Here is a 27,670-nt window from a genome sequence, read left to right on the forward strand (position 1 = left end):
AATAATTTATCTTGATGCCAATAAGTCGTTGTTCTAGTTTTCAAGAGTTGGAGGCTAAATTCTAGAAGTTGAAGCACAATAATTCAAGATATAATTTATATTATTCTTTAACATATCTCCTAAAAAAAAGCATTTGGAGCTTAAAACTTGCACATGTCCATATTATCTTATGCTATTAGTTAAATTTTAATTAAAAGAGAGAATTAGAGTGATGAGATTCAAATTCGTGACCGTTTGATTATTATGACTCTAATTTCATGTCAAAAAATCAATTCAACACAATAGTTTAAGCTGTTAGGTGAGACCAAATGATATATATATATATATCACACACCAAAATATATATTAAAATTGATTCTTAAAACAACATTATTAAGAGAAAACAAAGTCACACACTTGCACACTCAAAACCAAATAACATGCTGATAATTAAAATAAGAACCCCAAACTTAATCTAGTCTAGAAGTCAAAGACGGAGGAGGAAAATAAAAATGACTGCAACTTAAAACAAGATTTAATGGACTTTCCGGGCGGGCAGCATCAAGTGGTTAAGCATTGCTCACTGAGGCCAAGATGAGCCATGAGAAGGCAAACATGAGTGAGTAACTCCCCACCTCGTGGAAGTGCTTGAGCATGCTCTTTCCATCCACAATGACTTGCAGCGTACGTTAACATTTCCACCCAAACCTGGCTTATCATCTCCCACTTTCGTTTATTTTCCCAACCATCCTGTGTCTCAAGTGACTGCAATGAATTGGCAAGACCGAAACCAGCGCGCAGCACCGACACATCGCTCGTGTAACGTTCAAGGTCCCAATCAGTATCATGGGTACCCCATGTATCATTTTGACCCGAGATGATTCCGCTTAAAACTTTAGAGAATCTGGAGACATCGCGGCAGGTTTGGGCGTACCTTTCTTTACCGATCCCTTTAGGTAGCAAAACCGGGTAATCACACAGAAGATACACCATGTAATTAGATAACGATATGCTCATTTTGCAGTCAGGGTGAACATTATTGGAATCTACAACTTTTTTTCGGACATCATCATGGTAACAAATATCAGTAGCAATGTGCCATGTAAGGAGGCTCTCATTAAAATCTGAAGATTTCACACTCCCACCAATTTTTTCAAGGCATCCCTCTCTTCCAATCACCTGATCACCTCTCTCTGATAATATCTCATGTAAATCATTCCTTCCAGGATCATGACTGCGCATCCGTAAACTATATCTTGTACGTTTATCTAAGAGTTGTTGGAAGATCAATTCTTTCAAATCAGCACCCACTTCCTCCCAACTATGAATGTGGCTTTTTCCTAGCAGCTTCTTAAGAGAAATGCTGGTCAATTTGCCTTTACTTAACTGAGATTTTATCAGGTTGTGTTGTGCCATTGATCTTGCCCACCTTCTGTCATTGTGAAGAAATGGCAGGAATCGTGAAGACCAAATAGTTCGATACACAAAATTGAACAATGGCTTCCTTTGCCCACTAAGCCAAAGCAGAGTCCAGTCAGAGAAAAGAAGCAAAACAACTGAATAAATCTCAATAACGATGGCTCCGTACAACAAGAGGTATGATATAGTTATTTCAGTTGTTAAATAGGCATGGTTGTTTCTGGACATACCTAGTGAGAAGGCAAGTAGTGCAGAAACAGAGCATAAGAAGCTGATAGCACGGAAAATGATGCGTGACGAACAAACCCTCGCCATCTTCGTATAAAGCACATCGTACATAAATCCCATCTCAACTTCAATTAATTTGAAGGCTTCCACTGCGGTCTTTTTTCTTAGGATAATATGAGTAGCCAAATGATTAGAATCTGCAAGAACAAGATCAGCAAATAGTACCCTGAACATTTGAAAGAACAAATCCGCCTCACGGAGAAGTTTAGCCTCAGGTATTATGTCACTCCAGCCTAGTTCTTCAATGAGTCGTTCATCAGTCATTTCAAAGAAGTCAGAGTTTGAAAATTTATCAAATTGGCGATGTAGTTCATTCATCTCATTATATACTGAACTCCTGAACTGCTCCGAGCTTGCTGACCTCAGAACCCAATTCCTTTCTCCATACTTAATAATTCCAGCAACAAAGATGGGAATGGCTACAAATAACAGTGGATCCTTACTCCACCATGACCTCGAAAATGCATAAAAAGCCACAGCAACTTGGCTTACTAGCATCAACAGATGTCTTAACCACAATTCGTTGTCTTCCATTGAATATGCGGTGATAGTGTCCGGGCCACCGAGGTGCATAAGGAGGACCGGTGCCCAAAATGCCGGGATCAATCCTCGATTTGAATTTATACAATTCGTTTCTGAATCTCCAAGCTTTTGAGCCAAGATACCCAATGAAAATGTTGCCACCCAATCTGCTGACAAGTATGCTAACCAAACAAGAGTTCCGAACCAGAATCCTGCTGTATGCTTTCGTCTACGCCCAAAGATTATAAGAAAAATTTGAAGAAAGAGACTGAGCAACATCACCATGCGAAGCTCCCATCCGTTCCATAGTCTTTCAACAGTTTCAGACACCTTATGAATGCCCATGTTTGATTTCCTTCAATTAGACCAGGTGCCAACAACAACAAAAAAAAGCATATTCAGCACAACTAAAGGCACATCAAAGAAAATGCTAGTAATCACATAACAATTTACGCGGTGATTATAATTCAAGTAATTCAGATTAAAAAAAAAAACCCAGCATAAATTTAAAACATGAATCACTCACAAATTTCCTTCCCGAGCTCCCTCAATTTTGCTCAACAAATCAAATTATCAGGATTAATTACCAAAATGTGCTACCTATATGTTATACCACGATTTATTATCCCATCATGATTTAGTTTCAGCTCTCTTCTCCTATGAAAAGAATAAATATTTAACAAAAGAAATGGAAGATAGATACTTTTAACTCACATCTCAACGTACCTGAAGAATAATGCTTGAGGACTCGGCGAGCAATTTGAGTTTTCCTTCAATTCCTGTGGCCACCAAATTGTGTTTTATTCAGGTAAGCTAGCTGCTATAGCAAGATGCACGTCATGAATACAAGTACTTACAACTAAAATCAAAGCTTATTCTTGAACAGGAAAAAAAACTCAAGCCAAAACCATAAGAAAAGTGTAAGAAATTGAGCAATTGTTATTGCTAATAAGAACATGAGATAAATAAATATAGTAATCAGATGAATTAATAGAAAACTTACTTATATAACAACATTTCTAAAACAAAATAAAACATTAAAAATTATGTAATAAAAAATGCTATAAAAAAAACTTTCACTTGAAAATAAATGTTATAGAATAATATAAATCATATATTGAGATTTCATATAAAAATTTAAGTTTTTAAATTAAATGAATTCTTTAACATATTATATTTCTCAACAATTTAACTAAGTAAAACACATTAAAACTACAAAAACATTAATTATATATGAAAAGTAATTCATAATATATTTACTAGGATTCAAGAAAATCCTATAAGCATTTAGTGCTTCCAATTATTACCTTTAAAAAATTAATTATCATTAAAATATTTAATTAAATTATTTTACTCATAATAAATAATTTAGTAATTAACATTATTATTTCGGTATTAAATTACATATATCATGTGATATATAGTGCCATCCTATTGTATTTAAGTGAATCAAATTTAGGTTTCTTCAAACAGTTTCGAACACCTTATGGATGCCCCTGTTAGTTTGATTTCCTTCGATTAGAACAAGTGCCAACAACCAAAATAATAATAATAATAATAATGATAAACAAAAAACATTCTTAGCACAGCTTCTAGATAACAGAATAACCTTGAACTAAAGAAACATTGAAGAAAATGATAATGATAGTAATTACATAACAATCTACTAAGTGGTAATTCAGATAACAAGCCAACATGAATTTCAAATTAACATGAATCACTCACAAATTTCCTCTTTCGATGATTATGCAGAAAATAAATAAATAAATAAACTCACAAATTTCCTGCGCGAGCTCCCTTTATTATGCTCAATATATAATTCAATAATTCTCTGGATTAGATAACAGAATGTGCCACCTAAATATTAAACCACCATTTATTTTCCCGTCATAAATTTGGTTTCAGCTGTCATCTCCTTTGACAAGTACAAATATAAAATAAAAGAAATAGTAGATAGACACATTCACTCACATCTCAACGTACCTGAAGAATAATGCTGGAGGACTCGACGAGCAACCTGAGTTTTGCTTCACTTGCTGTGCCACCAAATTGTGTTTTATTCAAATCACTGAAATCATAGGTTGTTATTTATAAGAAAAAATGGAATAAATATTTTACTTTCATCACAAGTTAAAACTTCGGTAAGCTTCCTGTTCTTTAAAGATGCGATTCACGACTATAAATTCTTTCAACTGAAATAAAAGCTTATTCTTGAACAGGAAAAAAAAGAAAGAATAAAAGACTTTTTCTTATGTCAAGCTAAATTCATCAATGTTGATCAGCTAGCACTATCAAATACACGCATATACATATATTTCATGGTTGTTAATCTTCTAAAAAGAGATCATAAATTTCTTCCCCTCCTTAGAAGCAACAATTCTCATGCAAACTTCAACTATCTTTTTTTATTTGGATAATCATCAAGAGTTTATTGAAAAGGCTATAAATCCAATAGCTTCAGAAGGTATGCTGAAAAGTTTTGGACTGAAACTTTCTGTATACATACATAAGGTCATGAGCTTGTCAAGATAGATTTTGTCAATTTTAGGCTTCGCTTTTTGTAGTTTGTACAAGTAGTCCAACTTGGGGGCTTTACTTCCTGTTTCCTTGTTTTGATTGGTTAAGCCTGGACCCTTGCCTGTGGCTTTTTGCCTCTCTTTTTTTCCAGAAAATGAAAACAGAGATAAACCAATCTTTCTTTAAATATCTTGCTTAAACTTCCTGTTTTCTGTAATGAGAGTTGAGGGTAGATGTCTTAAAAGTTGAAAAGGCCAATTGGAGGTCATACATAACCACTTTTGTTTTCCCAATGAAAACAGCAAATTCATTTTATTGAAAGAAAATTAAAATTCCAGAGAAGCAAATCCCAGATATTCAAAAAGAGAAAGAGCTGCTTTTGTAACAGTTAAGCCAAAACTTTAAATGATTAGGCAGCAAAATTAAAGTTAGTAGTACTTGTAACAATGTTTACTTACAATTTACAAAAGAAGACAATTTTCTCTTTCAGAATAATTCACGTTCTCTTGTCACAAGGTAAAGCTGTACGCTGCAGGCTTCTAATTAGCCTACGATTATTGTTGGGAATACTAAAGCTTTGATACCAACTTGTTGATAATTCCAGAGCTTCGATATCACTTGTAAGGACCATAAAGAACCGTTGATTTTTTATCAGAGGCTAAGCACAACAAATTTAACATAGTTCAGCAATTTATCTACATCCACGAGCACCAGCAGCCAATATTATTGGATAGGAGAAACACCACAATTTACAATAGTGGAGGAGGACAAATTAACCACGTACTCCCACTCTCCTGTAATTGCATCACTTCTCTCTATCATTCACATTTTACTAACCTACACAAGCTATTGCTTATGGAAGCTCATGTTTCTGCCACAAAGGCAGCGGCCTCTTTATATCTCTGTGTTTGGCTCTCGTTGTTGCTTGCTACTTGTTTATTCTTCTCTCAAAATGCCGTTTCATAGGCTTCAAATGGCAGCCATGTTAATGAAACCTTCCCAGCAACCAACAAATAACACTTATCTGCCAACTACCACCATAAATGGTACTACTGACTTTGGGTCATTTGTGTCACATTTCCAACAATCTCCCACTTGATACGAATAGAGCTGTAATTGTCTTCTACATTCGATGCCTTCCTCAAGCTTTGACTTCAATCCACATCCTTATGATTCTTTACCCTTTAGACCTGCTGACGCTTTTACTCTTCATCCTTCAAGCCTAACTCGTTCTTGATCTTTATTTTTCAAATTATTTTTAATATCAGTATATTAAAATAATCTAAAAATATTAAAAAATTATTAATTTAAAATAAAAAATAAAATAAAATAAAATAATCCATTAAAGTAAGCACTTGTTTTTAGAGACTGTTTGGGAACATGGTGCAAACCGCGTTCCCAAAAAATTTTAAATTTTTTTTATTAAAATTTAATACGGTTTGTACTTTTTGGATCGTGTTGATGTGCTGATGTTAAAAATAATTTTTTAAAAAAAAAATTATTGGCATGCATTTCAGCACAAAAAGTTATTTAAAAAGCAACCGTTATCACAATGTCAAACATACTCTTACTCCTCCTAGTCCATATTCCACCACTAACAAAACACATGTCCTATCCACTAATCTTTAAGAGCGTATTTGGGAGTGTGGTTGTTGTTACTTTTCAAAATACTTTTCACTCAGAAAAGCATGCTAATAATATTTTTTTATTTTTAAAAAATTATTTTTGAGATCAGCACATCAAAATGATTTGAAAACATTAAAAACATATTAATTCAAAGAAAAAAAATAAAAAATTTTCAAATTTTTTTAAAAATGCATTTGAAAAAAACTCCTAGGGACCTCGTTGGATCCTCCAGGTGCTCCTACATATTTCTCTAGTGCATGAGTGCAATATATGTTCTCCAGGTTTTCCCATATTGCTCACATATTCTTGATAGTAGCTCAATTTATCACATTTCACCGAGTCAAAAAAGGGTGTCAGGAAATCACATCTCCATCATATCCTTAACATGCAAAACCCAATCGGCCCTTCGCAGATCAACTTTCTAGACTATCACCATTTGAAATGGACTTTAACATATACAATATAATATATATCATATGAATAATACTTTCACTAGTGCATAAAACTTCCTAGATTATATTATATTATATTTATTCATCATACTAAATTTTTGTATATGTAACCAGTACCTATGTGTGAACAATACAATTGTTCAAAAAAATTTCAACTTACTAGTTATGTTGTGATTGTTCTTGACAATTCTTCTATCACATAGTTCATCATGAAGTTTGTTAGAACTCAATTTTTAACAAAAATAAATCTACCAAAAAGAATGAAACGAATAAAAGAAAAATTGAGATTTAGATCTAAACCACACAAATTGAAAATTTTGAGGCTTTAAACATGTTTGATTTATCACCTTGGAAGTTAATTTTGAAAGAAATTGAAAGAATTAATTCGGTTTAAATAATGATATCAGAAGTTTAATTGAAAAATTAATAAATTTGGGGACTTAATTAAGCTTAGAATTAGTTTAATTAATGAAATCAGGGACATAATTGAAAAAATATTAAATTCCTAAGCTAATTAAGGTCAACGCTACACGTTATTAAAGTTCAGGGACCATCTTGTATGAGGCGCAGCAATTCTGCCCAGGGACCCGATTAAGAATTTTTGAATCTTGGAGGACCAGATTGAAAACGGCCGCCCAGTCCACAAACGGCGCCGTTTTTCATTTCTGGCCATCGTCTTCTTCCTCTGAAAACAGGGGAAACTCCCTGCAAAAAGAAAAAAAGGAAACACGCCGATCAGACCACCCATGCGTGCAATGACTGGTCTCCACGACCGCCATCACCACCTTCCCAGACCGTTCCCACCATTGGCAGGTCATAGAGACGGGGAAGGCACCGCCACCCAGACCCCTGCAATGACAGGACTCCGGGAGTTCGAGTCCTTGTCAAACACCAACGCCTAGCGAAGCCTTATCTCCAAGAGAAACAACAGAGAAGAAGAAACAGAGGGGAGGAGAAAGCAGAAGGAGGAACCCCAGTTCCCCAGCAACGAGCGTCACCAACCTCGTCTCCAAGCGCAGCAGCAGGTAAGCCATCTTCTCCGTCTCTGTTTTGCAAATTTAATTAACCAAGCACTGTGCGAGCATTCGTGAATTAATTCACGAGTGCCCGCTGCCGAAACCTGGTACTTGTCTGAACCAGTAACCGGACTGGGCTGGATCCAGCCCAGTATAATAAAACTTCTTGTCATTCATTAAAATTTAAAAAAAAAAAAATAATCATTTATAAATTGAGTGGGCCCTACTAATAAAAAACAGGTTTTAATTTTTAACCAAATAAAAATTTGTGTGGCTGTGAGTGAACCTCATCCGCAGCTACGTTACCAAACGGCACTTTAGTGTTTGTACTTTTGATTTTTTTTTTTTCTTTACTTATTTTGTTTGAGTTGAACATGATCCATGAGAGGGAAATCAACTATGAAAGTAGTTAAATGCCTTATATTTTCCCTGCACATAATATTTCCTGTTTATATTCATGTACCAAATGATAGAAAATTAATCTCAACCATTTCCAAACATAAGAAGATTGAAAATATCTAAAATTCCAATGAATAATATCTTCTTCTTTTTTTTTTGAATAATTACCAATGAATAATATCTTAATTTGTTGTTAGAGAGTTAATATAAAATCATTAATGACTTTTTGTCTAACTATTTAAATTTTATTATTAAGATAGTTTTTTTGTAATATAGTATTAAAGATTTGATGATTAAATTAAAAGAATATGTTAAGAATTAACATAAAACCAGGTAAGTCTTCATCCAAGACATGGATAGATATACTAGTTGATATCTCACATTTATATCGTTGTTAGAACTAGAATAATCTTAATGTCCACACCATTAATGTGAAGAGATATTGCGAGTACGTTGACTCATAAAATTAGGAGAGAAGAAACACATTATAAAGAGTAAAAATTAGAGTTACGCTACCTTGGTAAGCAAATTAAGCATCCCACGTGAGAAGATTGGAAATAATTCATGGAAGAATATTACAGATGGACCCTGCAAGAGGTGAGTGTCGCTTTCAAATGATTCAAGAGGGCTCCCGATCTTGCATTATTGAATCCAAATGGGCCATCCTCGGTCTCCATCAGCATCACCTAGTCCACACACGTATCTTCCTCTTTCTCTTTTATCATTTTCTTTCACGTTCTTGCCATGTGTGCCTGAATAATTGCAATAATTTATACCCTTTTCTTTTTATTATTAATATATGTGTTTGTATTTATATCTCAATTAATTTTATATTTTTGAAATTAATAATTATATAAATTTTCAATTATTTTAAATTTATAAGATTTAAATTGATAATCTCTAAAAAAAATAAATTCATAACCTAACCAATTAAATTTCATATATTAAAATTAAAGTTTTGTTATTGGATGGTCACTTGGTTGAGAGCCATGTTGTTCTTACAAATCGCGAATTATAATTGAGCTTCTTTGTCATTTATGAGCTGCAAGGGATGTGATGCAGACCTTTTGGTTCTTCGTTTGTCTATTAGCAGGGGAGGTAGTAACAACTACATATGAACCTCAACGATTACGTACGAGGATGGTTTCCAAATTGAAATCTTCAAATTAATCCCTTTTTTTTTTCCTGATATTTGAATACAAATTGAGTTGCTTAATGTTTGCTAATGTCTTTCTTTTTTTCCTTTTCTTTTTCGTCACGTCAATATAATTAATTAATTAATTAATTGTAAAGGACAAGAAGAAATCAGTTTTATTTTGTTCTTTTATCAACATTCATTGAACAAATTAAACTTAGAAACATGAGAATCTAAGCTACGTTGGATTAATATTAACCCGCCTGCAATCACACATCTTTAATTTATTCCAAAAATATTTTCAGATCAATTTTGTTACACTAAAAATTATATATTTTTTATTAGATTTCAGATTAAACAATCCACTCCACATGTATTTTCAAAAAAAAAAAATTCTTAAGATTACAATATGAAAAACAAAAATCATGATTGAAGATTCCAATTATCTAAGAAGTTAATTACAGAGATAATAATATTAGACCTACCTCTTAGGCATATAAATTAATCTCATAACTTAATCATTAGACTAATCAGGCTTACGTGGGCAATCTAATCCTTATCTGGACGATTTTATTGGGGCCACACTGCCACCTGTATTGAAACGTCATATTCCGAAATACTAAGAACGAAATAATATACACATATAACATGTGACTCAGCTATCTTTATCCACTCAAAATCAGACAACCATATCCTTCTACCTTTTTCAGAAGCCATCCTGGACATATTTATGTCTTTACATCATTATTAAAATTGGCAAGGGCCACATGGAGTAATCAAGTAACTTGTGGATTTTCTGATATCCACGTGGCTTCTCAAAATGAAAGCTATTTTATATACAAAATAACCGAACTTCTTCCTGGGATTCAATTGGTTTGTGAACGATGATTGTTATTTTATTAGATATTTTTTATTCAATTAAAATAATATATTTTTTAAAAATATATATTTTTATATTAGAACATCAAAATAATCTAAAATTATTTTAAAAAATAATAATAAAAAATTAAATTTTAATAAAAAAAACAAGTTGAAATTCAATTACAAGCACACCATCATTCAATAGGATATATCAATAATTGTGGACGCATCATTTTCACCAAGAAACTTCCCCTTGGATTGAGTTACTTACAAGACTTTTAGAGGCCAATTATAGCCCCGCTAGTTACATTCTGAATCACAATGTTGATTATTTAATTTCATTTGAGTGGCGTATTTTCTTAGAATAATATCGAGGAAGGCCCAAGGTAGTTACGGGTCAAAAGTGCGAAAAAATAAAATAACTTTTTTTAAAAAAAATTAAACAAACAAATTAACATATTAATGGCTGATTTTTTATCATGATGATATGGATTATTTTTTTTTAATTTGTACCGGTCCATATTTTAGATTAACCAAATTCTAAGTCAATCAGTCGAAGCCGACTAGATTTTAAAATAACGTATTTAGATCTCCTTACTAAATAAGGATTAGTGATTGGATAAAATTTGATTTAATTAGTTAATATAAGATACACATCAAAATTAAGCAGCATTAGTTGGCAGCATAGCCACCATATACTTGGGATAAAATAAAATATTTTACTCTTACTCTTATCTGGCAATGTCTTTATTAGTCATGTTGGTTGTGCATAAATGATCATCACATGAGCTGTGACAAATTATTTAAAAATTAATGAAGCAACATCCAATCACAAAAAAATAAAAATAAAAAAAAAGCCGAAAGAGAAAAGAGAAGTTGTCTGCTGCTTCCCTCCATCTCAAATTCATGAGATGGTATAAAAATAGCCGCAAGGGTGAAACATTTTTATATCCCATTCTTCTCTATCCTCAAGTCTCTCACAAAATCATCATCCCCACCTTGTTCATTTCGATAAAATGAACGGTGATCACACCCCTAATCTCAACTCTGATGATCCCAAGACACCACTTCTCCCAGTTCATGATCCAATTCAAAGGTCACCAAGTTCCATATCATCTCCTATGACTTCCCTCTTCACACCAAACAATTTCTACATCTTGCTAGGACCCCTTCTGTGCACCCTTATATGTCTTTTGGTCAAGCTGGATGCTCCGGTGACAAGCATATACATGTTAGCTATTCTTGCTTGGATATTTTCTTGGTGGTTCACTGAGGCTGTGCCTATGCCCATCACCTCCATGACACCTCTCTTTCTGTTTCCTCTATTTGGAATTGCTTCTGCTGACAGTGTTGCTCGATCTTTCATGGATGATGTGATTGCTCTTGTTCTTGGGAGCTTCATTCTTGCTCTTGCTGTTGAGCATTATAACATTCACAAAAGATTGGCATTAAATGTAAGTTAAAATCGGAAATCATGATTCTTTTCGAAATTTTCCTTTACGTGAAACCTAACTTCTGGAGCTTGAATTTGAGCTGTACTACTGATTAACATATACATCACCTTGCAAATCTTCTATTATTATTTTCGTAGAGATCCATTGAATCAACCACTGCTGCTCCTTTACAAAAAGCAAACAAATTCTTCCTGTACACCAGGAACTTTCTGACTACAATTGTGGGGCATGCAGATAACGATGCTGTTCTGTGGAGATCCATTGAATCCACCACTGCTCCTCCTTGGAATTTGTGCCACCACAGCTTTTGTCAGCATGTGGATGCACAACGTGGCAGCGGCTGTTATAATGATGCCAGTAGCCACCGGTATCTTACAGCGTCTGCCAAGGGGTCCCACTCAATCCAACGTTGTGGGCAAATTCTGCAAAGCAGTGGTTCTTGGGGTCATATATTCTGCAGCTATAGGAGGGATGAGCACCTTGACAGGGACAGGCGTTAATCTGATATTGGTGGGCATGTGGAAGAGCTATTTTCCTGAGGCAAATCCCATCAGCTTTAACACATGGTTCTTCTTTGGGTTTCCTTTAGCTTTGGTGATTTTCTTTGCTTTGTGGGCCATTCTTTGTTTGCTGTATTGCTCGAAGGGCTCAGGACAGGTCCTTTCTGTTTATTTGGACAAAGCCCACCTCAAGAGTGAGCTCGAAATGTTAGGTAAGGATCCCAAAATTTTGATTTTTGTTCTTTTCAATATTGCAGAATTATTTTGATGAATTTTGTAAGCCAACGATTAATCTTAAATGTGGTGTGTGTAGGTCCGATGGCTTTTGCTGAAAAGATGGTATTGGCTGTTTTTGGGGTGAGTACATGGAATATATAATAGAAGTTGATTTTTAAAATATTTTTATTAAAAAATATTTAAATCTGATTAAGAAATATTAATTTAAATTTTTTTAAGAAATATGGTCTGACTCATGCACTCCCGCACAATACCTTAAACTACTATGTAATCCATAATTATATTTATTGTGTACTACAATCAACCTCTAATCATAGCAATAACACCCAATTGTCTATTTATTTTAAAGGCTAAGTTGTCGGTTGGGTACTTTGACTCGCAAGTCAGTATATAGATTTTAAACTACGATTTAAATAAAAATAAAAATAATTTTTTTGTAAAAATAAAAAGTTTAATTTGATATAAAATATATCGCTATGAATTGATAAGTTACTATATTTAGCTACTAAACTGGATCGGGTTTAGAACTATGCTTTTAATTAAGTTTAGCATGTCCTTATATTGTAAAGATGGTTAGTGCAGATGCTAATAGTCCTATGGATGACAAGAAGTATAACAGATGACATTCCTGGCTGGGGAGCTCTCTTCAATGGACTTGCCGGCGATGGAACCGTTAGTGTGAGTATAATTTAGTCCTGGAAAAAATTAATTCGATTTTTTTTTGTAGTTTATATATGTTTAACTGTTAATTAAGTTACAGTCAATTATAACCAAAATAAATGAATTGAAATAAGGTTTTTACATGATGAAATAAAGGTTATGATGGCAACCTTATTGTTCATAATTCCAAACAAGAAGCAGAGGGGTGAGAAATTGATGGACTGGAACAAATGCAAGAAACTTCCATGGAACATTGTGTTGTTGCTAGGAGCAGGTTTCGCCATCGCCGATGGAGTGAAGACTAGCGGCCTGGCTGATGTGTTATCCAAGGCATTAGACTTCTTGGAAGAGGTACCGTACTTAGCCATTGCACCTATGGTGTGTCTGATAAGTGCCACAATCACTGAATTCACTTCAAACAACTCAACCACCACCCTTGTGGTTCCTCTACTGATCCAAATTGCGAAGACGATGCATATCCATCCACTTCTCCTCATGGTTCCTGGGGCAATCGGAGCCCAGTTTTCGTTCTTACTTCCAACTGGAACACCTTCAAATATTGTCGGGTTCACTACAGGGCATATTGAGATCAAAGACATGATCAAGACAGGCGTGCCACTTAAGATTTTTGGCATTGCCGCATTATCTCTTCTCATGCCTACACTAGGTAAGCTCGATCATTTCTTTGAGGTTGATTTTTCTTTTTCACAGGGAAAAAACAATTTGGGATTCTAAATTTATGTCATTGCTGCAGGAGCTTATGTTTTTGGGACAAATGGAGAAGTTTAATGGCTGCAAACTGTAGCACATAGTTATGGATGGTTCTTTCAAGTCAAGTCTCATGGCAAGCAAAGAGACGCAATGTGGATGATAATTAAGCAGTAGGACTTAGCTGAGATGTAGAAATTTCCCTTTAGCTCTTAGAAATACAGGAAGATTATTGTACAGTTTGCAAGCTAAAGAGAAGAGTACTGCTGCTACGACAAAAGCAGCCCTCTTATTCTCCACCCACAGTTTTTTCTTTTTTTTCAGCTCCTTCCTTTGATAGCTAAAATATCTTGCATCTAGTGATTGTTTCCAAATGTAAGATTATTTCTTATTTTTTTCATATTTTCTTCCTCTGCTTATCATGAATGGTTGGAGTATTCAAGCATCTTGAAATTATATAAAAGAAAAACCCATGAAGAATAGATGAAAGATTAAAAAGTAAAAGGATAACACGAACCATTCATTTCGATGTAAACTATATGTTATGTTTTTTTCATGAATAAATAGTGGACACATTTAAATCCTAAATTTTATGAGGATTTAAATAAAAGTACAATATACTCTTCTTTGTACAAATGGAAAGACGCACGCTCAATGGGTTCATAAATTAGGTCCATGAGGCCAACTTTTCTCCAAATAGAAGAACTTGTCTAGCCCATATGCTCTCTTTTCTTGGGTTTTCGTTGTCATATTTCTACCTAGTCACTAGGCCTAGTTTTACTCATAGCAGAGGATTCCATTTTTCAAAAACGTTGAAAAATCTGAAATTTGAAGTGAGGCTTAAGCTTCAATTATCCTTTCCTTGTGTTTTGGACTACCCTATGTTCTTTTCTTCACATCAATCATTTCTATGTAAGAATTAGAAACTTTAATTAATTGGCTCTACAATTTTTTTTTTCTTTTAAGAAAGGCGTGATGCTTTCCAAGTTTTATTGAGTCTTTGGTCATCATGACATCGAATCACTCGCATTGCTGCTCTTACCACAACTTTTACAATTATACTGCACCTTGCATGACGTTGCGGTTCCCTCGTTCTTTTTTTTTTTTCTTTTTTTGAGAGACCATTACCATATTTCGTCTCCTTTCTTTCACTTGTATTCTCCTGTTTGCATCATTCAAGCCACACTTGACTTCTCTACCTTCATCAGAAATTGTTCGGTTTACAAGCATTGAAGCTCTCACTTGGCAGCAGGCCTCATTTTGGCGAGTTGATCCTGAAAACACAAGTTTTATTTGAGCTGGGTTTTTTAATTGAATAAAAAAATTAACATTAATCTAATACTTTTTTTTCTAACTCAACTAGTTTTTAGTAATTTAGGTTAAATTAATCAATCTAATCCAAACCCAATTATATTAAAATTAAAAAAATTATTTTTGTTATTAATATATTAAAATAATTTAAAAATATTATAAAAATTACATTAAAATAAATAAATAAAATTAAAATTAAAATTAAAATTAAAATATTTTTAAAATATAAAAACAAGGTATTCATTTGAGTGGTAGAGAAGCATTTGACTACAACTGATTATTCAATTGAGCTTAGTGTCCTCCAATAGACAAACCTGTCTTTGTCCGTGCAGGTTAAGTTCTTTTCATCAAATCCATTGCTATGATTAATTTCAGAAATGTTGACCTATCATTTCAGGTTAAGCTCACTATCATTTATTGTATTTCAGGTTAATTTCAGGTTAAGCTCACTATCATTTATTGTATTTTGATAATATATTTTAATATCTCATCTTACAAATTAAAATTTTAAATAAAAACAATTCTTTCCTGGCTAGATAAGAAGCTGTAAGTTATTCAATTGATATGACCTTTACTTCAGAGTATTTTATATTTTCTTCCTTCTTTCATCTCTAAAACGTTTTAAAATTGATTAGGCTCTTAAATATAAGCCCAACAAAATAATCATTCATCTTCGGTACTGTCATCAATAAGCAGTGCTTTAAAAAACTTTATTTATATAACAAATCATCTTTTAAAATCTGTTAATATGTAATACAAAATCTTAGATAATTTCTTTTTGTTTTTTATTGTATCAAATCAGTTTTTTTTTTAGTTTTTTTTTCTTGTTATGTTATATTTTACTTTGATTATTAATTTTATGGTCTTAATTTTCAATATATTTTTTATTGTTATTCAAAAAACTAAATAGTGCTTTAAGACATTTATTTTTGGGCAAATACATGCAGGAAAGAGAAGCTTATATTCTTAAGTTATAATTGATTTTTTTTTCAATTTTTTTTCTAGTTTTCTTTAAATTTCACTATGTGGAGAAATATAGAACTAGGATTTTCGAAGTTCTGAAATTACTGTTCTAAATTATAGAGAATTTTATTTTAATATATTTTTAAATTCAATAATTAGTAAAATTATTTTGAAAATAACTTATAAACTGTTTGAAAGATTAAATTTCTAATCTAAAGATTATTAAATATCATGAATTTCGGATTGTGGGTTTGCTGTGATGTATTAAATAAAAAGGTTTTTAATGCAAGATTACCTATTTGTTCTTAGATTCAAATTAAATACTATCTCCTATAAAAATAAATAAATGTCACCAACTAATATAACTAATCCATTAACAAGTGCCATGAGAATTACAACTTAATTAGCCTGAGCCATTAATTGATTAATTATTAAATCAAGTTCAATTTAAGACTTTAATTGTTCTCAATCTTATTGGAATAAAGAAAAGATAGTATTTAATATAATTAGCTGATTCCATTTATTTTCTTTCAATCATTTTTATTCTTTCTTTCTTTGTTTTCTCATTTCCCTTTTCTCTTTCTTCTTTGTGATTTATTTCTGTCGGAGTCGGGGGCAATTTAAAGGAACAAAATACATATAGTAAAGAAAGTAAAGGCATTACTCTACGTAGAAGCAATTACTTTAGTTACTTTTCAAAAGAAGTCTTCCTCTTTTCTTGCTATCCAGTAGCTTATCAGTCCTGAGCTCCCCACCTTGACGTTGTGGAATCATTTCTTTCATTTGATGATTACTTCTGGAAGACAAAAATAACAAAGTATTTGAAGAGAACAAAGCATTATATTGCTATGTATAGGTTTGGCATCTCACTTTTGATTAGTTTACCATTGTTTTCTGTCACAAGCTAGCTTCTGTTTTCATTTTTTCTTTTTTTTTTTTGCTACATGGACAGGATGGCTTGCTCAACGCGACTTCTAGCTGAAACACAGAATCCACGAGTCCAACTGGTGGCTTCCAATGATGGGGAAAAGGGGGCATTTTACACATGGAGTGAGGTGGCTTTTTTTCCTGTTCAGATAAGTTTTTTTGTTTGTGTTTATATAAAGGCACACTGAGGATATGAAATCGGGGCAAAGCACATTAGGGAGGTGGAGTTGAATCAAAACAAATGGATTCTGAATTGTCAGTAGTACTAGTTATTAGACTTCTCTTCTTCAACTTTCTTCTTCTCTGGGAACTTGGCAACGGGGTTAAAGTCAATAATGGCACTACAAACATTAAAGCTAATGGTGATAACACTACAATTGGTGCCCTTACAGATGCTGAAGGTACAAATTAATCGATCTCTTTTTCTTTCAAAGATATTTGATTGAATATGTATTTAACTGTTTTCCACAATTTTGCCCCAACAAAGCCTTAAGGATGAAGGATGTGGTTAAAGCATGGAGATAAATAGAAGATCAAAGATTTTCTCACGATTAAATTGATTAAGAAACGAAACCTATCATAATAAATAGAATATAGTGTTTACACACACACACACGCCAAGAAACCCTATTAACCGAGACCAGCTAGGAAATGGGAATGCTAATAAATATTATTACTTTGATTTCTTTTTATATAGTATAAAAAAAAAGGATATGCATATGCAATATTGCTGAGGTCTAATGATTCAATCCATCACTTTTAACTTTATTAGTTAACATTTCTTGTGTAAATTACATATCTTGGTCATTCTAACCCATAATGTATGTTTATAGTTAGGTCGATTGAGTCTTTTTATCTTGAACATGAGAAGATCTTAGTCGGATGTGATAAAAAGAGTTTTTTTTGTGTTCAAACCTTGGTCAGCACGTACTCTTCGACTCCTTTTCAAGAGTTTGCAGTCCAAGAACACAACGCAGCTCCTCCTATCGTATCCGATTTGTTCTACCAACATGGATGCCGAGATTCGATGTTCTTGTGACAACACCAAAAACCGATCAGCTTGTTGGGTCACTGCAATGTATGTACAGAGCTATGGAAACGGAAACGATGAAGATTGCATGAAACCTGCTTAAAATTAATCCTTTCTATCTGAATCACTTCAATTTCTTTTACAGAAACCTGGCAAGCAAAATGTTGGATGGGTTTGTTCACTCTTCAATAAGTCTCTTTAAGAACTTGAGAGTACTGTAAGTACTGCCATCACTCCATCTCACTTTTCAGTATTCCCATATTGGACTACTGTATTATATGCTGTGCCTGTTAAGCTAAACACCTGTAATAATCTTTCTGGTGGAATTGCTTCCTCGCTAGGGAATTCACGGAGTCTTATAAATTTGCATGTTAAGGCTATGATTAGCGGTTCTTATGTATAAATGATGGCATAGCTTTGCTTATTTCTAATGGTACAATGACTTTGTGCAAAAATCAGGGACCTTTCAAGCAATTTCTTAACTGGGTCTATACCTCCTAGCCTGACAACGTTACAGAGTCTGAGAATTCTGTAAGTCTTATATGGTTTTGCTTCCATTTGAATTTGGGTTTAATTAATTTTCTCCGTTTCAAACTGCATTAACCTTTTTCGCCGAGTTTGTCTCTTTTATCATGTTTGTTTTAGACTTATGAGTTTCTTGCTTGGATGCGATTTGATTGCGCCTTCAACTCTAAGTTCATGTTCCTCAAATTTCTGGATTGCCAATGATATGTTCAAATGAAGAATTGTCTAAACTGAACCTCTCCCTTGTCCTTCTCTACTGCTAGTTGTTTTTTGCTAGTTCATACGTAATTCACTAGTTTGTTTCAAAGGAGCTGTATCCTATTCTTTGATTTGGAAGATTAACTCTCTTTCTTTTGTCACTGGCCCTCTCTAGATAACATGAATTCTCTTGCGGAAAAACAAATATTCTTTCTTGAAAAAAAAATGTAAAATTTTGCTCCATCAATATGAGCCTTTGCTAACTGCTCTTGCCAGTCAAGATGGATAATAAGAAATCGCTAGCAGTAATGAAGTAGGAGGAGATGACACTGTTGGTACAAATATACTAGCTAGTTTATCTAGTGATTATAATGGGTGGATTTTTCATTTAATGTAGAAAAGCTGTGCCAATAGAGACATATGATTGTATCCATTGGAATTAACTGAGAGTCTTTTTCTTCTGGTGTGGTAATTTCACCTGAACAGCAATCTTGCAGACAACAATCTTGATGGTACCATCCCTCTGAATCTGTCAGGTTTACAATCGCTTCGCTATTTGTAAGTTAATTATGATTATAATTGTATATATGCTACCTCTTGTTTAATACGTAAGTTAATTATGATTATAATTGTATATATGCTACCTCTTGTTTAATACCTCTGGTCTTGGTTACATAAATTTACGTATCTTCATTCGGAAAATGTGTTAAAAATCAGGGATCTTTCAAGGAATAAATTGACTGGACCTATACCAGACAGCATAAGTGATTGTCAATACTTGAACATCATGTAAGTCTTTCTCCTTAAAAACATGATGATTAAGAATTCTGGGCCATAGCAGAACAACTTCTGCTACCTTTTATTCTTTTTTTGTGTTATCTTTACTTTCTTATGTTTATGGTATTTTTTTTTTCAGAAGCCTTTTTTGACAGTTATGAACATATGTCAATCAATCAATTAGCCTGTTTTACCTTTCAGATTCATGGCTAAAAAACGGATCAGAGAAATCTATTATTTAACAAAAAATAGTTTATGATAATTAAATTTAAAATAAAATTAAAATGTTTAAAATTAAAAGTCCAACTATAATCTTTGCGTACTTGTTCATGCTTTCTTATAAAGTCCAAAAATTCAAAACTCAAAACAAGTGGTATAGAGCTATAAACGTCTCTCTTTCTTCAACTATATTCCTTGCATTCTAGATTGGAATATTCTTTCTCACCCGTTTATCTTCTGTAATTCATTACCCTCTTTGTGCTGACAAGGGTACGAGGGTTGAAACTGAGTCTCCGAGCATTACAATCAGGTCCTTGTTCCTTGTCCCATGCACAAATACTTTGGGACAGACAGTTTTTTGTTTGTTATTGTCAAAAGTTCATCTTGAATTGATCAAGTCTGGATTTTACATGGTTGTGTTGATGTAGGAAGAAGGTAAATACAACAAACAAATACAAAACATATAAATTTGATGAGCTAAAAGGGTTCTAAATATGAACTCTAAATGTTTTATTCTCTTTAAAAATAATAACTACTTATAAAGTTTGTTTCTATAGGAGGTTTATAAAATCTTAAATAGAATATAAATTCTATCTCAGCAAAATAAATATACAAAGAAAATAACCATAAAATACAAAATAAACAAGGACATCCGAGAAAAACAAGGAAAATAACAAAATTGTTCAAGCTAGGGCCCTAGGGTGAGGTTTTTTATATCTTAAGATTTGATGGTTTGTATAGCGCTGTAGAGCTACTGTAAGGAAAATAACCTCCAGAAACTCATTAAAAAATTAAATTCGATCCAACAGTTATATAAAAAATTATGATATTTTTAAGTCATTATTTTTGTTTAGAGTGACCAAACCTCTGTTTGGGTTTAGACTCATCCCAGTACATAAATATATCTGTTAGGCTATCCATATAAACTATATGGGACAAATCATTATCTAATTATGATAAATTCATATTTAATTTCTCAGAATCACTTGTTACTCTCAACTACATCATGTATCTTACTCTCAACTACATCATGTATCCTGGATTGGTAATTGGTATTCATTCCATCCAAACAAGTCCTTTATTGGTATAGGCAACCTTTGATACTTAAATTAGTGAATGTAGAAGGAGTGTGTGTAAACAAAAGCATAACAACATCTATTAAAGGTGAATACAAACAAAAATATGCAGAACACGATGACAATAGATACCAAAAATCACTAGATTTATGATACCATAAACCCATAAAGACATTCAAAACTAAGCACATCACGACATGTAAAAGGAGTGTGTGTGTGTAAAGAGAGATGGAGTGACCGTGATTCCATGTGTCTATGTATAGTTAAGTTTATGTATGGAGCAGTCTGGTCCAGTGTTGGTCTCTTGAAAATTTACATGAACCATTAGATCTGGTCACTCAAGAGAGGATGATCTAGAGATATCAAAAATCTCATCACAGCTCCAACTTGAGCAATTTTGTTTTTTTTCTTGTTTTTTTTTTATTCCCTTGGATTTTATGATTATTTCCTTTTTATTTTCAGATTTTTATTCGTTTTCTAATTAAGATAGGGTTCTGATCTATTTAAAATTTTATAAAATTTTTTAGCAGACAAACTTTTTCAGTATTATTTTAAAGAGAATAAAGCTATGAATTTTAGGATTCATATCTACAGCTTTTTTTGCTCATAATTAAATATATTATGTGTTTGTTTGTTGTCTTTTCCTTCCGCTTCATTTGAGGAAGAGAAGGATCTGGTGTTGAGGGGCTAGGATTTTAACATCCTAGTTGATTGGGTGCCCAAACTGCTAGGAATTTTTCGAAACAAAATTTCATGCTCCTTCAATTGTGCAACCCGTCGGATGAAGATTGGGTTCTTAGAAGTTGTATGAAGTTTTCCTGCTTGTATGTTCAGATAATAAAGAAAAAGGGAAATTTGGTTTGATATTTGTTTCTTAGTTGGCAGAAAAGCAAAAAGAAAATCTCATGATAGAACAATTAAAGAATAGATCAAAGCTATGGGATTAAACAATGTATATTAATATCTGTTCATCTTCCTGTCACAGCATTCTCCGCCTAAACTTCCTCAATGGTACTATACCTGAAGCTTTGGGCACACTATCTTCCCTAAATATTCTGTAAGGATAATTCTGATCTTCACTGCTTTTTTCATTCTACATGATTTCCTATTGATTTCTCTTACACAATATATCATTCGATTTGCAGGGATCTTTACAGTAACTCGTTATCAGGACATATTCCCGTAGACTTAGGAGAACTGTCTGTTCTTCAGTTTTTGTAAGAAAAGTAGACTCACCACTTTTTTAGTTTCACTTTCAAGTGTACTATGAATAATCCACTTTTTTGTCTGTTTACTTGGAGGAAAAAGGAATCTGGATGACAATAATCTTGATGGCGAACTTCCGGAGGAGCTTGGGAATTTGGTCAATCTTCAACACCTGTAAATTTCTTTTTCTTTATGTTTTTGTTCATAATCACGGGGAAGTCGACCTCATGACCCCTTGATTAATACTAGATGAGGAAGGATTACCTACAGGTTTCTGGCCTTGTAGCGGTGAGCCTTGCACATTCAAGGAGATCTCATATTCAAACTCTCCTTTGAAAATTTGGAGTTTAAAAATATCCCAAGAGAAGAAAGAGTAGCCCCTCAACTTCTATCTGATCATACGACTCCTCTACCTTATTTCATACTAATTACTAACACTAGTTCCATAATTGTTTGACATTTGACAACAAAATGTAGGGCTGAACCAATTTCAAAAAAAAAATGACAAGAGATTAATTATAATACTTTGTCTTATCTTTGGCCTTGACCTGACAGCTTTAATTTTTTTCCAGCTACTTGACAGCAAACAAACTTACTGGGAGGATCCCTGAGACTTTTGACAAACTTATCCATCTGGAAACCTTGTGAGTTTTCCTTCTTTAATTTTTTTTTTCTATTGCTATTTTAATTATTTTATTTTACGGTTTGGGCCAAAGCAGTGCAGTAGGTGGAAACTATTTGTCTGGTCAGATGCCTAGTTATATTGGAAATTGGGTCAACCTCACTAAACTGTAAGTCTTCTTTGACTTGTATATATATATAAATATATATTTCTGCAAATGATAGCAAAGCTAAATGTTATAGTCTATTAAATTTACAAAGCAAAACAATTTGGTGAATTTAGCTGACCGGTCCATTGTGTACTTTTCAGGATTCTTATAGGAAATAATTTTGAAGGGAATCTGCCTGCAGAAACTTTTAGTCTGCCAAAATTACAGAGATTGTATGTGCAGTGCTGTGATGACATGCATTTTTTTTTATTTACATGTTCAGATACAAATGAAACATGCTGTTTTCTTATTAATGAATTCTAAAGTATTGTTCAATTATTCCAGGTTGGTCAGTGACGTAAGTAATCCTGGAATATCTTTCCCAAAACGTGAAGTAATACCTGAAAGTTTGATTTACTTGTGAGTATTCGTTTTTCTTCATTGGAGCCAAAAGTTTTACCTTAGCGATTCTTATTACATTTGTCCACCAAGGTATAGTTCAGCTGTTAAGCTTGAGATTTCCACCAGTAGACCAGAAGTTCAAGTCCTGAAAAAGGAGGGATGAGATTTAAAAAGTGAGAGAGCTACCTCTTTTTGTGTCGCTCAAGAACCATTAGATCCTTCCATGAACCGAAAAATATATTTTAAAAAACAAAAATTATCTAGCAAATTTAAGTTGTTGACTACAAATATAGACTCCCTTACTTCTTCAATTATTTCTGCAGAGTTCTGAGAAATTGCGAAATTAATGGTTCAATACCCGAATACATTGGCAAGTGGCCTGAATTATCATACCTGTACGTACGTGTACCTTCTTCATAATAATGCTGAGTTGTTTTAGTCTGTGGGCATCAAAACTTCAACATAAAATTCTATCTCAAGTTATCAATGTTGATTAGTATCGAACCAAGATTTGATGCGTTTTTTGCTTTGTCTTGCAGTGATTTGAGCTTCAACAACTTAAGTGGTGGAGTTCCAGAATCATTTCAGAAACTGAATAAGTTGTATGTGTTTAATTTCTTCTTATATATAACATAACCAGCTCGCCAACCAGTGTTTCTAATGGGTTGGTGTTTCCTGCTTAGATTTTTAACAAGCAACGAACTTACTAAGCTTCCTTCCTGGATCACTAAGAAGCCGAAGCCATCTTCCTATCCTAAAGCGTAAGATCGTAGATTAGCATCCAATTCTGCAAGCTTATTTGCAATTGTCTACTTAAGTTATGGAAATATGATTCAATAACGTCAAAAAGATTTCATTTCATTTGATTGATCAGTCACCCGTAGCCTCCTTGAATTTCAATAGTTTGTTCATGTAGAAGATCTTTGGAATCATAGAAAATCAATGTGTACTTAACAATAATTGGAAAACTATATTCATACAAAATTTCCATGCACAGATATTGAAATAAATTTATTCATGCTTAACCCCTTACTAAAACATGTGAAACCCACAATTCACCATTTATCAATTTTGATGTAATATCCTTTTTAAAGTTTGCTAGAGCACATTAGCAATGTCTTATTTGTACAATGTAATTTGTCCTTCTTCTTGCCGCTGTAGTGTCAAAGATTCATCTCAACCCAATAATTTAAAATATTAGATAAGATCTCAGTATATGATTTATATTATTTTCTAACACATCCCTTCAAGGAAAAAATCTTTAGACTTGAAATTTGCACATGCTAATTAACACTACCCGTGACTGCTTAGTCATCAAAACTCTAATATCATTTTAAAAAGAATCAATTTAATCCAAAAGTTTAAGTTAGTAGGTTGAGGTCTCATGAGATGATCTATATTCTTCTCTAACATGTAGTAGGTGAGGAGAAAATCACTCATCTATTTTTTTTTCATGCCTAAACATTTTGCTATCTTTAAATGGAAAAGTTTAGGTTGTTATGTGAGATTTTAAATTATAACTGTTTGGTTATTAAAATTTTAATATAATATTAAAAAAAATATATCTCAATTCAAAAATAATTTTATATTACTCTAATCATTTTTATTATTTGGTACGTGGCAGAGATCTCTCATATAATAACTTCAATGTGAAATGTACAAATGAAAAATGCTCTGGATTGGCAGCTGTAAACATGTAAGGGATTGGACAAAACTCGTATCTATTTTGCATTATATATGTGACAATTTTATTGACTTCTAAATCACTTCTGAAAGTTTCTCACTGATTTTTGTTTTAATCTGATTTCATGATGTTATTGGTGCTTTTCCAGACTCCCGACTAGGTATGTGTGGTATCATCATTCTTTCAAGAAGAGTGATCCTGAAGTATTCTAACAAATTAACTTTCGTGTTTCTTAGGTCATTTATTGATAACATGAAGACGGAAAAATGCTATCGAAAGCGTATGTTCATTCTTTGAAAGCTAAATTAAGTAGTGGCATATTCTGCATATCCAATTGGAATTCCATATATATTTTTTTAATGAACCCAGCAGTCCATAGCCAGATAGTCTAAGAGTTTAGCCATGGCAATTAGTGGTTTATGGAGAAAGAGACTTGTATTACCATGACAGAGATTGGATTGCTTAGTTGATAGGCTACCATGACCTAAAGGACAGTTTTATGCCCAAACTCAAAAAAAAAAAAGGTGGTTTGAAAACGGTGGCCTCCTTGCAAGTGGGAAGGGGTCACTACCACTAAAGGCCTGTGGTTCAATTCCTTATCTAAATTAGTCCTTGAAAAGAGTATGAACAGGACTGTCAAGAAGGAATGTTAAAATTAAAATTGCATTTGGTTATAGTGTTTTAGATAGAAGGAAAAGATATAGAAGACATAAAAACAAATTCCGTGAGTTGTTTTTAGATAGTTTTAGAGTGAATTTTTATATTTTAAAAGTATAAAGTATATGGAGACATATCATTTCTATTCCTACTATTTTAATCTTAATTTTTTATGTATCGAAACAGTGATTAAATACTACTTAAATACTCATAATATGTACATGCACATGCGCAAGTTCACATAAATAGATAAATAGATAGATAAACATATAGATATATTGTTAGAAGATTATGGAAGTTTGAGAGGTAGTTTAAAGGTTTTAGTGATTAGAAATTGAAATGAAGGTATTTTGATAGTTAAGGTTTTTTAGTTGTGGTAGTTTGGTAAAAAAAAAAAAAGGATTTAATATATAGTCTAAAAATAGTTGAAAATATGGGATACACAAAGCAAAAACTTTGTTGATAGAAGATACCATACAAGGAGGAAAGTTTTAGGACAAAGGCTTTAAACTTAGCATAGTTTTATGGCTTGCTTTAACAAATAATGGTTGCATGGCTATTTATAGTCTTTTAAATCTAGATAAACTTTCCAGCCATAGAACTTGCTGGAAATTTAGCCGGAAATTTAGCCAATACACTTGAAAGTTCTATAGTTCTTTGAATTATGGACAAGCATTCATTCTTTCCTAGAACATTCCTAGTGTTTGTATGATTTCTGTAGAACTTTCATACCGTAGCTTAGCACTAACTTGTAGTTTGTAGTATTTCTAGAATTGATCTCTAGAATCTTCTTTAAGTGCATTAATAATTTAACATATATAGGGAATTTTTACGTTCTAATTATGCTGGTTGAGTTTGTTATGGGTTGTACTGAAAATAAGTTTACTTGCAGATAATTCGTTGTTTATAAATTGTGGTGGTGAGGAGCTTAACGTGGGAAAGGATCATTATCACAACGACACGTCAACATCAAGTTTTAATCTCAGTCCATCTGACGATTGGGCTTATAGCTTTTCTGGGGACTACCTCTGGGCAACAGTCAATGCCAGTACTTTAGTAAGAAACTCAACATGTAAAGATTGTACTCCTGAGACAAAGATAGATAATGATTTTCGCCTTGCTCCGGTTTCTCTAATGTATTATGGGCTCTGCTTACATAAAGGCAAGTACATTGTGACCCTTCATTTTTCTGAAACATTGTATTCAAAGGGTGAAGATCATAGCATAACAGGGAAACGGGTGTTTGATGTTTATATTCAGGTAAGAATTTCACTTTTCAGAATGCCAGTTAATGTACTCATATCACATTCTTAAGGAAATCTTGATTGTAGGGACGGTTGGTGAAGAAAGATCTCAACATAAAGGAAATCCCTGAACTACAAAATGAAGTAAGAAAGCTAAAATTCCCAGCTAAAAATAAATGAAGGTTCGTTGGAGATCAAGCTTTTCTGGGCAGGCAAAGGATCTCTGTACAATCCACCTGGTATCAATGGACCTCTCATAGAAGCTATTTCCGTCACTCGTGGTAGGAAGCTACTATTCCTTTTTATGTTAAAACCTTGCAGAATTCTGTTAGTCAGTTCTTTATATGCTGTGAGAATCGTAGTTTAGAAACACGGGTAGTCCTGGCCTAAGGCCCGGTTGCAGATCAGTAAAGTTAACCCAGATTTTTCTTTCAAAAAAGAGCATGACACAACATTGTTTTTTAAAAAGTTCAACTTTCTCAACTGACCGCCTTGGTTCAAGCCTTGGGATCAAGACCAGGTTTTAGAATTTTAGTGAGAATAATTTAATGCATGGTTGACAACTGCAGCTTTTTATGTTTCTGAAGTTTCCAGAAAACTACATCGTTGGGAAATCGCGTTGATTACAATAGGCTGTCTTTTGTTTCTCATGTTGTTGTTGGCGTTCTCCTTGAGAATGGGCTGGATAGGAGGCAGAAAATTGCGCAGTGGGCACTGAAGCAAAGGTAATATTAGTTCTCTATCTGAAGAATTCTTAAAATAATTGTGGTGTGATTCACTCAATTATCAAGAGTGACTTTCAAAAGTGATGGTGTTGTTTTTTGTGGGCCAGCTATCAAGAATTGCGAGGTTGCCACCTGAAAATGGTACCTTTGAAGCCCGAGCGATGTATATCTCATCTACGAAAG

The 27,670-nt window shown here is 33.1% G+C and overlaps 3 protein-coding genes across 5 annotated transcripts; 2 read left to right on the top strand and 1 right to left on the bottom strand.

The window, feature by feature from the left end:
* Positions 1–343: 343 nt before the first annotated feature.
* On the bottom strand, positions 344–4,245 carry LOC118052855 (uncharacterized). Its single transcript, XM_035063923.2, has 3 exons — positions 4,192–4,245; positions 2,935–2,987; positions 344–2,563 (listed from the first exon to the last, which is right to left on the bottom strand). The coding sequence occupies exon 3, from the start codon at positions 2,551–2,553 to the stop codon at positions 541–543; it is 2,013 nt and encodes a 670-aa protein (XP_034919814.1). The 5' UTR covers positions 2,554–2,563; positions 2,935–2,987; positions 4,192–4,245; the 3' UTR covers positions 344–540.
* A 6,835-nt stretch (positions 4,246–11,080) lies between these two features.
* Positions 11,081–14,173, top strand: LOC118052856 (tonoplast dicarboxylate transporter). The gene is made up of 6 exons (XM_035063924.2): positions 11,081–11,668; positions 11,903–12,380; positions 12,482–12,525; positions 12,988–13,083; positions 13,222–13,732; positions 13,820–14,173. Exons 1-6 carry the CDS (start codon positions 11,231–11,233, stop codon positions 13,852–13,854), a joined length of 1,602 nt encoding a protein of 533 aa, XP_034919815.1. The 5' UTR covers positions 11,081–11,230; the 3' UTR covers positions 13,855–14,173.
* Positions 14,174–16,980: 2,807 nt separating this feature from the next.
* LOC118052859 (uncharacterized) lies at positions 16,981–27,478 on the top strand. Of its 3 annotated transcripts, none has more exons than XM_035063927.2 (22): positions 16,981–17,375; positions 17,899–18,052; positions 18,150–18,221; positions 18,464–18,535; positions 19,214–19,285; positions 19,445–19,516; positions 21,785–21,856; positions 21,945–22,016; positions 22,108–22,179; positions 22,578–22,649; positions 22,725–22,796; positions 22,937–23,008; positions 23,121–23,195; positions 23,501–23,572; positions 23,717–23,779; positions 23,861–23,938; positions 24,802–24,873; positions 25,010–25,021; positions 25,098–25,141; positions 26,411–26,778; positions 26,850–27,043; positions 27,350–27,478. In XM_035063927.2, exons 1-21 carry the CDS (start codon positions 17,216–17,218, stop codon positions 26,940–26,942), a joined length of 1,911 nt encoding a protein of 636 aa, XP_034919818.1. In that variant the 5' UTR covers positions 16,981–17,215; the 3' UTR covers positions 26,943–27,043; positions 27,350–27,478. The 3 variants fall into 3 exon arrangements, with proteins under 3 accessions (XP_034919818.1, XP_034919819.1, XP_034919820.1); XM_035063928.2 differs by having other exon boundaries at positions 27,332–27,470; XM_035063929.2 differs by having other exon boundaries at positions 17,290–17,375; positions 17,808–18,052.
* The last annotated feature ends 192 nt before the right edge of the window (positions 27,479–27,670 follow it).

Source organism: Populus alba, chromosome 6, assembly GCF_005239225.2.
Source record: "Populus alba chromosome 6, ASM523922v2, whole genome shotgun sequence".
Lineage (NCBI taxonomy): Eukaryota > Viridiplantae > Streptophyta > Magnoliopsida > Malpighiales > Salicaceae > Populus > Populus alba.